The sequence below is a fragment of the Hyperolius riggenbachi genome, chromosome 10, assembly GCF_040937935.1.
Source record: "Hyperolius riggenbachi isolate aHypRig1 chromosome 10, aHypRig1.pri, whole genome shotgun sequence".
In the NCBI taxonomy this organism is placed as follows: domain Eukaryota; kingdom Metazoa; phylum Chordata; class Amphibia; order Anura; family Hyperoliidae; genus Hyperolius; species Hyperolius riggenbachi.
In genome coordinates, this window is record NC_090655.1 from 198,309,541 (window position 1) to 198,322,217 (window position 12,677).

Below are 12,677 nucleotides of genomic sequence, written 5' to 3' on the forward strand. Positions count from 1 at the left end.
CAGTCACTCCAAACGTTGTGTATCTTTGTGACGGATCTGAATAAAGCAAACTTAAGAGCTATAAATACATGGATGCTTCTTCCTATTAAAGTTTGTTACAAATGAAGAACTAAAAGAGCCATCGTTATCCTCAGTAGTGCAAAAAAAAACAAAAACAAACAAAAAAAAAAAAACTTACTTTTCAGTTACATAACATGCAAAAAAAATGTAAACTATGTTAAAGTGTACTCGAGCCGAAGCTTGGGTACAAAATCAGATACTACTACTACTTACCCTGAAGAGAGGGAAGCCTATTGAGGCTTCCCTCGTTACTCTGTTCCCCGTCGCTGAGCGCGGCCCCCTGGAAGATTAGTGACAAGGCATTGTCATTTATCACATCAAGGTCGCGCAGCTCCTCTTCCGGCCCCCACATGTGCAGTAAGCCGGAGCCATGGGCTCCGTTCAACTGCGCGTCCATCCAGTCCATGATCCAGGAAGGAGGGCCGCACTCTGCAATGGGGGGCTTCAGAGAAGCGAGGGAAGACTCAAGGATCCTGGGGCTTCCCTCTCTTCAGGGTCAGTATCTGATTTTGAGCCCATGCTTCAGATCAGGTTCACTTTAAATATGTAAGAAATAGAAAAACGTGCAAACATTTCCAAAATCATCAAAAAGGGTCTTCTCTTGCCCAACAGTTGCACTCATGCAGAAACTTTCATGAAAAATGACAAATACATCTTATGTAAAAGAAGGCTAACAGTCGATAGCCAGACACTAAGAGTGACATGCAAAACAAAATCTCAAAAATGTAACAACTTTATCCCAGACAACTGTACATCACTCTTTACAGATTTTTGGTCAAGAAAACCAGCATGTCAACCTTGGATGGTTTTAGACATGCGTGCTGGCATGTGACAATATTGCAACTAGCACTAAACAATCTCTCTGATGGTAAACGGGTGGCTGGTATGCACAGAAATTTACAAGCAACTTTGCTCAACCATGGAAAGTTAACTCTGCACTTTCCACCAAGCTAGTGGATCTTGCTCTCAATCAATAGTTGGACTAATCAGGTAGTTGTCCAGTTCAGCTTTAACCTCTAGCCGACCGCGTCACGCCGATGGGCGTGGCAGCAGCCCCAGGACCGCTTGACGCCGACATAAAGTCCTGGGGCTCTGTTTTGCAGGAGATTGCGCGCGCATCTCCCGTTTGGTGGTCTCCGCTCGGAAGACTGTTACACGGCAAAACCGGCGTGTATTTACATGTACTGCGCTGTGATCAGCAGCAGCGCTGTACTGGGGACAGCCGTGTGACACGGCTGTCCCCCTGGGGACCTGGGGCATCTACCAGCCCCCTTGCAGCTATCCTGTGCACTCGCAGTCACTCATGGCTCCTCTGGTCCCCTGCTGCCAGCTAGTTTCGTTTTTGCCGACTGGGTGTCGGCCGGCCGCCATGCGTACGTTTTTAAGCATTCCTGCTGGTGCAGAAAGCTATTGCAGAAAACAAGTACATTTTTACGCATTACGGTTGTAATGTTGGATAGTGGCTGGATAGTGTATGGTTAAGGGCACCACCTTTGACATGGAAGACCAGGGTTCTATTCCTGGCTAGGGTCAGTACCTATTCAGTAAGGAGTTCAAGGCAAGACTCCCTAACACTGCAGGGTGGCCTCTTGAGCGCGTCCCAGTGACTGCAGCTCTTGAGCGCTTTGAGTCCGCCAGGAGAAAAGCGCTATATAAATGTTGATTATTAATGCGTAAAATTTTACGCATTACACCCGTAACGCGTAAAATTTACTTGTTGATGTCTGCAATAGCTTCCTGCCCGAGCAGGAATGCGTAAAAACGTACGCATGGCGGCAGGCCGACTCCCAGTCAGCAAAAACGAAACTAGTTGGCAGCAGGGGACCAGAGGAGCCATGAGTGACTGCGAGGGCACAGGATGGCTAAAGTGGGCTGGTAGATGCCGCAGGTAAGTAAAACTTTTTTTTTTTAGAGTTAAGGTTCCCTTTAAAAGCATCCTCCAACTGGATGGTGAACGGAGGAGGCACAGCCTTGCTCTTGAAGAAGCTGCCCAGTGACCGCTTTCCCTTCCCAGTGGTGTATGGAGCTGCCTCTGCTGCACCCTGGGGCATGGCATCTGTGGTGCCAAGACAAGCCCTCTTCTTCTTTTGTGCCACCTGCTCCATTTGAATCTGCACCTTTTCTTTGATGTCTGGGACATTCTCTGCACTTATGTAGTCAGTCTTGAATCTCGGATCAAGGAATGAAGATATATCCAGTAACTCCTGTGTGGCTGGGTCACTGTATCTTCAATGTAGGCAAGAGATCTGGACTTTTTTTCCCTTAGTAAGATCTGCATTCTCATTTTCACTAAAGCCTAGTACACACTAGCAATTTTGATAGGCCAATCATTGGTCAATTTTACCACCTCCGTGTAGTATGACCATTTATCTATATAATCTGCATAGAATTGAAAATCTGTTTTGCCCTCATACTACATGGAGGTGGTAAAATTGACCAATCATTGGCCAATCGAAATTGCTAGTGTGTACTAGCCTTTAGGGTTGATGTTCTCAGAAGGAGAACTGGTTTCAGGTAGGACACACTTACATATGCTTCACCAGAAAGAGCATCTGTAAATTCCTGCAGAGGTCCATTGGCATGGTTGATTGATTCAAGGACATCTGTGTCCTGCCAAGTGGAGACCAGGTGACTTGTCTTGTCTTCAGACAGAACCTGAGACAATGCCTTGTTCTGTTCAAACACCGTCACTATAATTGTTTGCCTTGAACCCCATCTTGTTGCACTCTAGTTAGTGAGTGCTCAGGTGAATTAAATTCTTGCTGTGCCTTTTTCAGCACTGTCTTTTTCCAGCTATAAGAGAAGACACCAACTATTTGTTTGCAAAGTCCAGTTGCCCGCTTGACTCTTGCATCATCTTTAACAGCATTTTCAATTGCAAGATGCAGCCTGTGTCCAAAACATTGAAGTCTGGTCCAGTCCTTAAGTTCCACTGCTTTGATGACGTTTGCTGCCTTGTCAGTTGTGATGCACATCTGGTCCTCTTCTCTCAGACCCAAACTTGACAGACACTCTCTCAAACCCTGTGCGATATTCTCTCCGGTGTGATCGATGGGAAAGTATGCGGTCTGCAGACAGCGACTTTTCATTTCAAAGTCGCCATTCACAAAATGTACAGTCAAACTCAGATATGGTTCGGTTGTTCTGCTTGATCACATATCAGTAGTTGTGGCGTAATACTGCACATTTTTCACTACTTTTTCTCTGCACTCTGTGTACAGCTGTGGGATGGCAACTTGGTTGAAGAAGGTGCGGGAGGCTATCGCATATCTTCTGTCCAGCGTGCAGAGAAGGTTTTTAAATCCAGATTTATTGACAGTGTTAACAGGCATCATGTCACTGGCAATGTAGTGCATTATGGCTGCTGTTATCTCCCCATGTATTTTGCTGCCGGAATCATATGGCGTCACACTGGTAAAAGATTGAATAATTGTAGATTGTTTACTACAGTGGGCCTGAGCATCACTTTCACTCGACTTGTCACCAGACTTTTTACTCATGCATTCCTCATGCAAATGCTTGTGGTGATTTTTCAAGTGCCGGTATAAGTTTGTTGCGCTTCCACTTTTGGTTGCAACTTTAGCGTGACAGGTCTGGCACAGTATCTGGTTCTGTTGCACGTCTGCAGTCTCAAAGCCAAAATACTTCCAAATGACTGACGTGCTGTTTGTCTTGGAGATTAAACCTAACTCCGCTTCTGGGTCTGCAGCAAAAGCCATTGCCAGAGTTTTCAAAGCATGAGGAGCTGGAGCTATTGGTAAGCCACCACGTTATTGCCGCAAGAAGACGGCCCCAGGCCCGTAACAAAGGATTGTTCAGTTCACAGCTTCACGCTAAGACAGTTACGATACTCTAGTCGATTACCACCTCTGGACATAGGGGGAACAGCTTGCCTTGCGATTTCACAACTAGGCTCACTTTGTGTGAGCAGCAATATGGCCACTTAGAGTCCTTCCTTAACTTTCTGGCTTTCTGTGTAGACCTGTCAAGCTTTGCTTTGGACAGTTATCAAGACTAGCCTGCCCTGCAACCACAATTATGGCTTAGGAATGTGGCACCTTAGTTTGCACAGATTCAAAGTGCCCCACTGCAACTTTTCAGAATGCAGAAAGAATAGATCACCACTGCAGTCAGTCACACCATCATCATCATTATCATGCTGAGTTGCTGACACACTGTGCAAAGGAGGCAATACAAAACTTTAATGACAGGGGTGTGGGCGGAGTCTGCTGCCCACGACACAGTTTGATTTACATGCATGCAGGCGGAGTCTGCTGCCCGCCCAGCAAATGATGTGGAGTTTGCCCCCCTCCCTGTATTACAAAATATGAGTCTGCCTGCCCAGTGCCCAGCTAAATTCATGGAGGTGCTGGGAGGAGTGAGCTCCCCCAAGTGTGAAGCTGTGTCATTCAGTCCCCCTTTTGCATACATTGCCATTTTGTGAGAGCCTGCAGGCGGAGTCTGCTGCCCGTATTACTAAATGTGATGGTCAGCCTCCCTGGCACGTGGGCGGAGTCTGTCGTCCACCCAGTTAGTGATGTAGAGGTGCTGGAAAGAGTGAGCCGCCACGAGTTTGAAAGCCTGCGGGCACCCGCTCTTCTGATTTCCTTCACACTAGTAGGCGGAAGTTCGGGGAGAGAGTGAGCCGCTTCCGTCAAGGCAAAAATCACTGGTGCTGAACCACCGCTGCACGGAGCGGTAAAGGGGACTGCTGGGCTACAGCTAGACTGCAGAGAGGGATAAAAATTTCCGTGATCGCGATTTCAATCTCAAAACGATTTATTGTTCAGGCCTACCCTACACCTCAGCTTTTCCTGTTCCTCAAGCCTCATTAGACCTTTGCTCTTTCTGTACTTCATTTTTCCCCATTCCTCTTTGTATCTCTTGCCTGATTCTACCAGAGTACACATTTTCTATTGTCCAGTATGTAAGTAAGACATCTGATGAGAGCCATCTAATTGACCAAGTAAATATCAAGAGGAGTTAGGACCCTTTTCCCACTACCCTGCATTTTGCAATCTGATTGCCTACTGATCCCAAAACGCAGGGTACAGTAAAACTAATGGAAACGGCAGCAGCTATTTCCATTAGTGCGATCCGATTGCGATTTTGGCCCGATTGCAATCATCATCCTGACGCGTTTTGGATGCGATTGAGCTCTACTATACAGAGTATAGTAGCTCAATAGCAATTACAAACAGGGCTGTGGAGTCGGAGCAATTTTGGGCACCCAGAGTCGTTGACTTCATAAACTGAGGAGTCTGAAGTCGGATGATTTTTGTACAAAATCCACAGCCCTGTTAAGTATTAGACTAAGGAGTCGGAGTCGAGGATTCGAAGTCGGAGCCATTTTGGGTACCTGGAGTCGGCGTTGGAGTCGTGGTTTCATAAACTGAGGAGTTGGAGTCTGAGTTGGAAGATTTTTGTACCGACTCCACAGCCCTGATTACAAACTTGGAAATTGTTTGAAACGCGATTGAGTTTCATAGTGGAAAAGAGCCCCTAACCACCCCGTTTTCTGTGGATGACAAATCCTGCTACATTTTGTGCCAGGTGCAATTCTTCTAGAAATTTTTCCTCAACGTTCAAAACATTACAAACCAGAAGCACCAGTTTAAAGGACACCTGAAATGAGAGGGATATGAAGGCTGCCATATCCATTTCCTTTTAAAACAATACAAATACCCTGGTTGACCTGCTGATCATCGGCCTAATACTTTCAGCCATAGACCCTGAACAAGCATGCAGCAAATCAGGTGTTTCTGACTGAAGTCTGACTAGATTAGCCACATGCTTGTTTCAGGTGTGTGATTCAAACAATACGGATGCTATAAAAAAACAGGAGGATGGCAAGAAACTGGGATTGTTTAAAGGACAACTGAAGCGAGGGGGATATGGAGGCTGCTTTATTTATTTCCTTTTAAGCAATACCAGTTGGCTGGCTATCCTGCTGATCTTCTGCCTCTAATACTTAGTTACATAGTTATTTTGGTTGAAAAAAAGACATACGTCCATCGAGTTCAACCAGAGAACAAAGACCAGCCTACTCCATCACATATCCCTGTTGATCCAGAGGAAGGCGAAAAAACCCTTACAAGGCATGGTCCAATTAGCCCCAAAAGGGAAAAAAAATTCCTTCCCGACTCCAGATGGTAATCAGATAACATCCCTGGATCAACATCATTGGGCATTACCGAGTAATTGTAGCCATGGATGTCTTTCAACGCAAGGAAAGCATCTAAGCCCCCTTTAAATGCAGGTATAGAGTTTGCCATAAAGACTTCCTGTGGCAATGCATTCCACATCTTAATCACTTTTACTGCAAAGAACCCTTTCCTAAATAAATGGCCAAAACGTTTTTCCTCCATGTGCAGATCATGTCCTCTAATCCTCTGAGAAGGGACAAAAAGCTCATCCGCCAAGCTTTTCGCCATAGACTTTGAAAAAGCATTCAGCAGATCAGGCGTTTCTGACATTGTTATTGATTTTTAAAGTGCCCACATATATGCGCTGACATTATTGTCAGATCTGACAAGATTAGCTTCCTGCTTGTTTCTGGTGTTATTCAGACACTACTGCAGCCAGAAAAAAAAAATCAACAGGATTGCTAGCAACTGGTATTGTTTAAAAGGAAATAAACATGGCAGCCTTCATATCCCTCTCACTGTAGGTTCCCGTTAATGGAATTCTAGAGTCTGTTCTTCTACATTTTGAAAACTGATCTTTTATTCAAAGACTGAATAGTTCAGGGCCAGCTTAAAACATCAGTTTGTTACTTACCAATTGCCCCAGCTCCAAATGTATCATCATTAAACTGGTCAATGTCCTCATCTTCCTCCAGCTCCGGGAAGCCATCACCATCATCGAGAGACTGAAAGACAGCAGTGACTAAGATAAGCAATTTAGCTGCAGGACAACCCATAACACAAACTGTCAGCTGATCAAAAGCATCAGCCTTTCTTATGAATGGGAAGGTTGAGGTGTTTCACGCAGTGGATTCGAGGTACACTTAGGATGTAAAGGAAACAGAGAGCAGGAGTGCAATGGTGCAGTATCGTTAGTTATAGGAGTAATTGTAAGTATATAGCTTTATACTTAAAAGGGTGGGTTGCAGATCCCTGCAACCACCATATAAGCTTTCGGGAAATAAACCGTCCCTGCCGGATGTCGTTTTGGGTAAAACTATTACCTCCCAGAAGAGGTCTGACTGGGAAATTGTGAATATTGAATATAAATTATACGGTACTAGCCCGCTTCCTCAGGTCAATACACAGTGCCTTAGAACAGAGTATAGGCTTCACCTATAGTCAAATGCACTGTGTATTGACCTGAGGAATTGAGCTAGTAACCGTGAAACACTTGTCTGTGTTTTGAATAAGAAACTTTTTTTTTTTCAGTCGAACTAGTGTTCTATCTTCTGGAGAATTAAGAGAACACCTCTCTTTTATTACTTTTTATACTCCATCCCCAAAAATATTTATGAATGGACTTAAAGTGTACCTGAGGCAATGCGGTGGGGGAGGGTGGTGGTGGTGGGTTCAGGCAGGTGGGACATGTTTCCTCCCTCATGACATGCCTCTGTGTCTCCCCCACCGCCGCACCTCAAATGGAATCTAAACTGAGAGGGGTATGGATGTTTCCTCTTAAACAATACTAGTTGCCTGGCAGTCCTGCTGATCTCTTTGACTGCAGTCGTGGCTGAATCACAGACCTGAAACAAGCATGCAGCTAATCCAGTCTGACTTCAGTCAGAGCACCTGATCTGCATGCTTGTTGAGGGGCTGCGGCTAAAAGTATTAGAGGCACAGGATCAGCAAAGAAGTCGAGCAACTGGTATTATTTTAAAAGGAAAAATCCACATTCTTCTCAGTTAAAGAGACACTGAAGCGAGAATAAATCTTGCTTCAGAGCGAACGCCGATATCCCGCGGCTAAACGGGACCTTACCTCCCAAATCCCCCCCTGCAAAATCCACGACCAACTCGGTCATAGATTTTGCTGCTCTTGAGGCAGGGCTAACGGCTGCAGCCCTGCCTCTAAGCGCCGCCTATCAGCGGCGCATCGCCGCCTCTCCCAGCGAAGGAAGACTGAGAGGGGCGAGGGAGAGGCGGAGATACGCGCTGACAGACGCGCGTGAGGCAGGGCTGCGGCCATTAGCCCTGCCTTAATCCGGAAGAGGGGATGCGCTGCTAGGAGGGGATTTCGGGGGGTAAGGGACCCCCATTTAGCCGCGTGATAGCGGCGTTTTAGCAGGGGCACGCATGCCCCTGCTGAATATAAGCTCTGAAGCGAGATTTATTCTTTTTCAGAGTCTCTTTAAGGTTCCCTTTAACCCCCGAAATTGAAGACGAGTGTCACTAATCTCAAGGGGAAAGAAGGAGAGGGATTCCCTGCTCAAAACGCCCCCCTGGGGGCATTCTTGTAGGTTTTCCCCAGCTGCCATTGGGCAGCTGTCTCTCCCTGGCTGCTCCCCTGCCTCCCCGCACGCTGAGAGAGAAACTCGCTCTCCTTCCAGCGTCGTGACCCCAGAGGTCACAGAAATGAAAGTAAGAAGATGAGGGCCACAGAAGCGTCAGAGATGGCAGCTACCTGATTTGCCCAGCTTCCCGGATCAGGTAGCATGGTCTTTTTAAAATTGTATGTCCCCACCTCAGGTTCTCTTTAACCTCCTTAGCGGCATGCCCAACACTGTCGGGCATACCGCTCTGTGGCCCCAGGAGTCCCCCATAAATAAATAAATGTGGCAAATGGCTGTAAATCCTCTAGCTAGCACTAGGCTAGCTAGTAAGAGTCTCCGTCAACCCCCAATCCCCCGGTTTATACATTACCCCCCCCCCCCCGGATCCAGTGATCGCGCAGCCTCCCGGCACAGCTCCGGTCTCTTTATGGGGAGGATCGGGTTTGCGCTTCTTCCTCCCTCCCCAATATAGCTTCCCTGATGCCTAGTTTCCCTCCTCCCTCTCCAATATAGCTTCCCTGGTGCCTAGCTTCTTCCTCCCTCCCTGGTGCCTAGCTTCTTCCTCCCTCCCTGGTGCCTAGCTTCTTCCTCCTACCCAATATAGCTTCCCTGGTGCGTAGCTTCTTCCTCCCCAATATAGCTTCCCTGGTGCCTAGCTTCTTCCTCCCTCCACAATATAGCTTCCCTGGTGCCTAGCTTCCCTCCTCCCTCTCCAATATAGCTTCCCTGGTGCCTAGCTTCTTCCTCCCTCCCTTGTGCCTAGCTTCTTCCTCCCTCCCTGGTGCCTAGCTTCTTCTGCCCTCCACAATACAGCTTCCCTAGAAACTAGCATCTTCCTCCCTCCCCAATATAGCTTCCCTGGTGCCTACCTTCTTCCTCCCTCACCAATATAGCTTTCCCTGGTGCCCAGCTTCTTCCTCCCTCCTGAATACAACTTCCCCAGTGCCTAGCTTCTTCCTCCCTTCCCAATATAGCTTCCCTGGTGCCTAGCTTCTTCATCCCTCCCCAATATAGCTTCCCTAGTGACTAGCGTCTTCCTCCCTTCCCACTATAGCTTCCCTGGTGCCTATTCTCACTTCAGTTGTCCTTGAAGCATTCAAATTGGCCAAATAGTATGGGCGTATTATCCTACAGCCCATCTGAAATCAAGCAGTTCAAGATGGTGCTGTCCACCCAATCACGCTAGCCTAATTTCCCTATGGACCCTCACACTAGCTCACCTCAACCATACTAGCACAAAAAACCTTGGTGGTTATGTGAACATTTACACAAGGGATCCCCAAACTTTTTCGGTCAAGGGCCTGGTCAACATACTTCAGACTGCCGAGGGGCCGGAACATGCATAAAATGTTGAAAAGGAGAACTCCCAGCAGCAGCCATTCAGTCAGGCGGTGCCCGAGGAATGTCTGAGCACCAGACAGTGAAGCATACCCAGGTGACAACCTGTCATCCAGTTTGACAGCAGTATCGTCTGATGCAGAATTGGATTGGAAGCCAGCACTGCTATTCTATATGCAGGCTGCTATTCTATATTTAAAGGGAACCAGAGGCCCCAGAAAAAAGGTTTTATACATACCTGGGGCTTCCTCCAGCCCTATACGCACTGATCGCTCCCACGCCGCCGTCCTCAGCTTCCTGTATCCGGCGGTACCGGGTGCCGTAATTTCAGGCAGTCGGCAGCAGCACGCGGACAATTGTCCGCATCACATGGGCTCCCAGCATACCCGTACAGCTGCATACTGAGCAGCCGCACGCGTAAGGGCATGCAGGGAGCGCCTGCTCATGCGGACAATTGGCCGCGTCCGCCGGAAGTGACGGCACCCGGTACCGCCGATGTAGGAAGCGGAGGACGGCGGCGTGGCAGCAATCTGTGCGCATGGGGCTGGAAGAAGCCCCAGGTATGTATAAAAGCTTATTCTGTTTTTTATTTTTGCTTCCTCTCTGGTTCCCTTTTAAGGTGCAGTGGGCCACATCTATAAGTTATACATTTGGGGGGCAGTAAAAAAAAAAAAAAAGCCTCAGGGGGCCGCATTCGGCCCACGGGCCGTAGTTTGAGGACCACTGATTTACACTATTCAACAATAGTGACTTATAACCAAATGAATTGCCAGGTAGTGCAGAATGGCTGCAATAGATTTAACTGAATGGTTGCACGCATGTCAGGGCACAATATTTCTTCTAAAATTCCACAGCGCACAACATTGGTGCGAAGGAGTACACAGGCCTCCAAACAAAACTACAACAAGCATGTTTTTCAAAGGTGGCCACCGTTGTGAAAATAAATGCAACTTTGTCAAAATGTACAACCTTTACCATTCTTCTCCTATGGGGTGCAGATTCTGACAGATTGCATAAAATGCTACCTATAGTGAAAATATTTGCAACTTCGTCAGAATTTGCAACTTTTACCATTCCTCCACCTCACATGAGCCTTCTAATCTTTCTGCCTAACACTAACCTACCCTATCCAGTGTCTAAAATCCGCTCTACCTATCTCATGCCTAACACTAACCGACCCTATTCAGTGCCTAAAACTACCCTCCACCCATCCCATGCCTAACGCTAAATTACCCCATCCTGTGCCTAAAACTACCCTCCACCCATTCTTTCTCTAACACCAAACTCCCCTCTCCCCTAACACTAAACTTCTCCTATAGGATGCAAAATCAGATAGGTTGCAAAATATGCTACCACACCACCACTAAACAATGCACAGTGTGAACAAACCCATGTTCTGACACTAATGTACACTGTAATAAGAAAGTCCTACTGCAAGAAGACAGCTCTTCATAACTGTGCCAGTCAGCATGTATTACCGAGTGCACCCATATAAATGACTGGAGCCATAGCAATCATCGCACAGCCCAAAAAGTTCATGCCATGCAATCAGCTCTCTCCCACAAGGGTAACTGGCTAGAGGGTGCCAGTAGAGGGCACAGAGTTCCCACACAACCATAGAATCATTTCCACATCCACTTGGAAGGTGATCATCTAATATGCAAGTTTTAGCCCCCAACAGGAAAAAAAAATGCGCCCCCAAATGTGGCCATGGCTTGTGGGTCAGACTCTGGGTCTAGGAACAGAGCTATCCCTCTACAAACCACCTAGCCACTATGAGGACTACAATGCGGTCGCCTGCGGCCACCGTAACCCGTGATCACAGCTCGCTCACCTGGATCCGTAGCATCTCTCTCCCTCTTTTTCCCTTTCTTGGCCTCTCCGCCCCCCTTACTCCGGTGCGCGCTCCCGCGCTCCCTCCTCTTCCCGTTCCTCCCTGCTGGTTGGCTGGTACTCGCGCGCGCTCCAGAGTCACGATTGGCTCTTCAGGTTTTGCGTGCTCGCCCTCACATTTCTGGCTGTGTCTACACGAGCACATGACCCAGCGTGCGCGTTACAAGTTGTTCAGCTGACCGTACGCTATGACGTCACAGAAAGAGGAAGCAAAATAAAAAAAGGCAAAACTTTATTGAAAAACATCATGTGACCAAGGCAGCTGCAAGAGAAAGCTTAGTTGCCTGCGTTACAGAATAACAACAGGGGAAACAAAGTGCTTTATTTTTGAAAAAGTTCAAAATAGTGCAGAGAGCTACATTCAATACCAACAATTCTATCAGAAAATTGTTTGTACCTAAATCACCACATAATGAATTAACTTATCTAATAATAGTAATTAGGGTTGCCACCAGGTGTCCGGTTTTAGACCGGACAGTCCGGTTTTTGGCCGCTGTGTCCGGTGCAAAAAGGCATGCTAAACCGGACAATTAAGATGTCCGGTTTTATGCCTTTTCCGGCGGCTGTCAGTATTGACAGCCGCCTGTAGCAGGAGGAGAGCAGCGCAGTGGAGGGAAAGCGGTGGGCAGCGGCGGAGAAGGGGGCCATCTCCCCCCCTTCTCTCACCTTAGATGCTTTCCGTCCCTCGCTGTCTCCTCCGATCTGTGTGTGGCTGACTGGCGGTGGCGCTTGGCAGCGGGCGGGACTTACCTTCCGTGTCGCTCCATGCGCCGGCCGGAAGTTCTGGTGCCGCAGCCGCTGCTCTGGTCTGCATCAGACCAGAGTAGTGGCAACTCATCCCGCGCGGCGCCTGCGACGAGTCCAGTCACCAGACGGAGGAGACACGGAAGGTAAGTTCCGCCCCTCTGCCAGCCACCGCACACACCGAT

The 12,677-nt window shown here is 47.7% G+C and overlaps 1 protein-coding gene across 1 annotated transcript in view; it reads right to left on the minus strand.

The window, feature by feature from the left end:
• Window positions 1-11,867, minus strand: part of PATL1 (PAT1 homolog 1, processing body mRNA decay factor) — a 67,620-nt gene extending 55,753 nt beyond the window's left edge. Inside the window, exons 1-2 of the mRNA XM_068255586.1 lie at window positions 11,690-11,867; window positions 6,841-6,931 (exon numbers count right to left, since the gene is read on the minus strand). Of these exons, the coding sequence (XP_068111687.1) occupies window positions 6,841-6,931; window positions 11,690-11,704 (106 nt within the window). The 5' untranslated portion in view covers window positions 11,705-11,867. The remainder of the gene's footprint in view (window positions 1-6,840; window positions 6,932-11,689) is intronic.
• Between the last annotated feature and the right edge of the window lie 810 nt (window positions 11,868-12,677).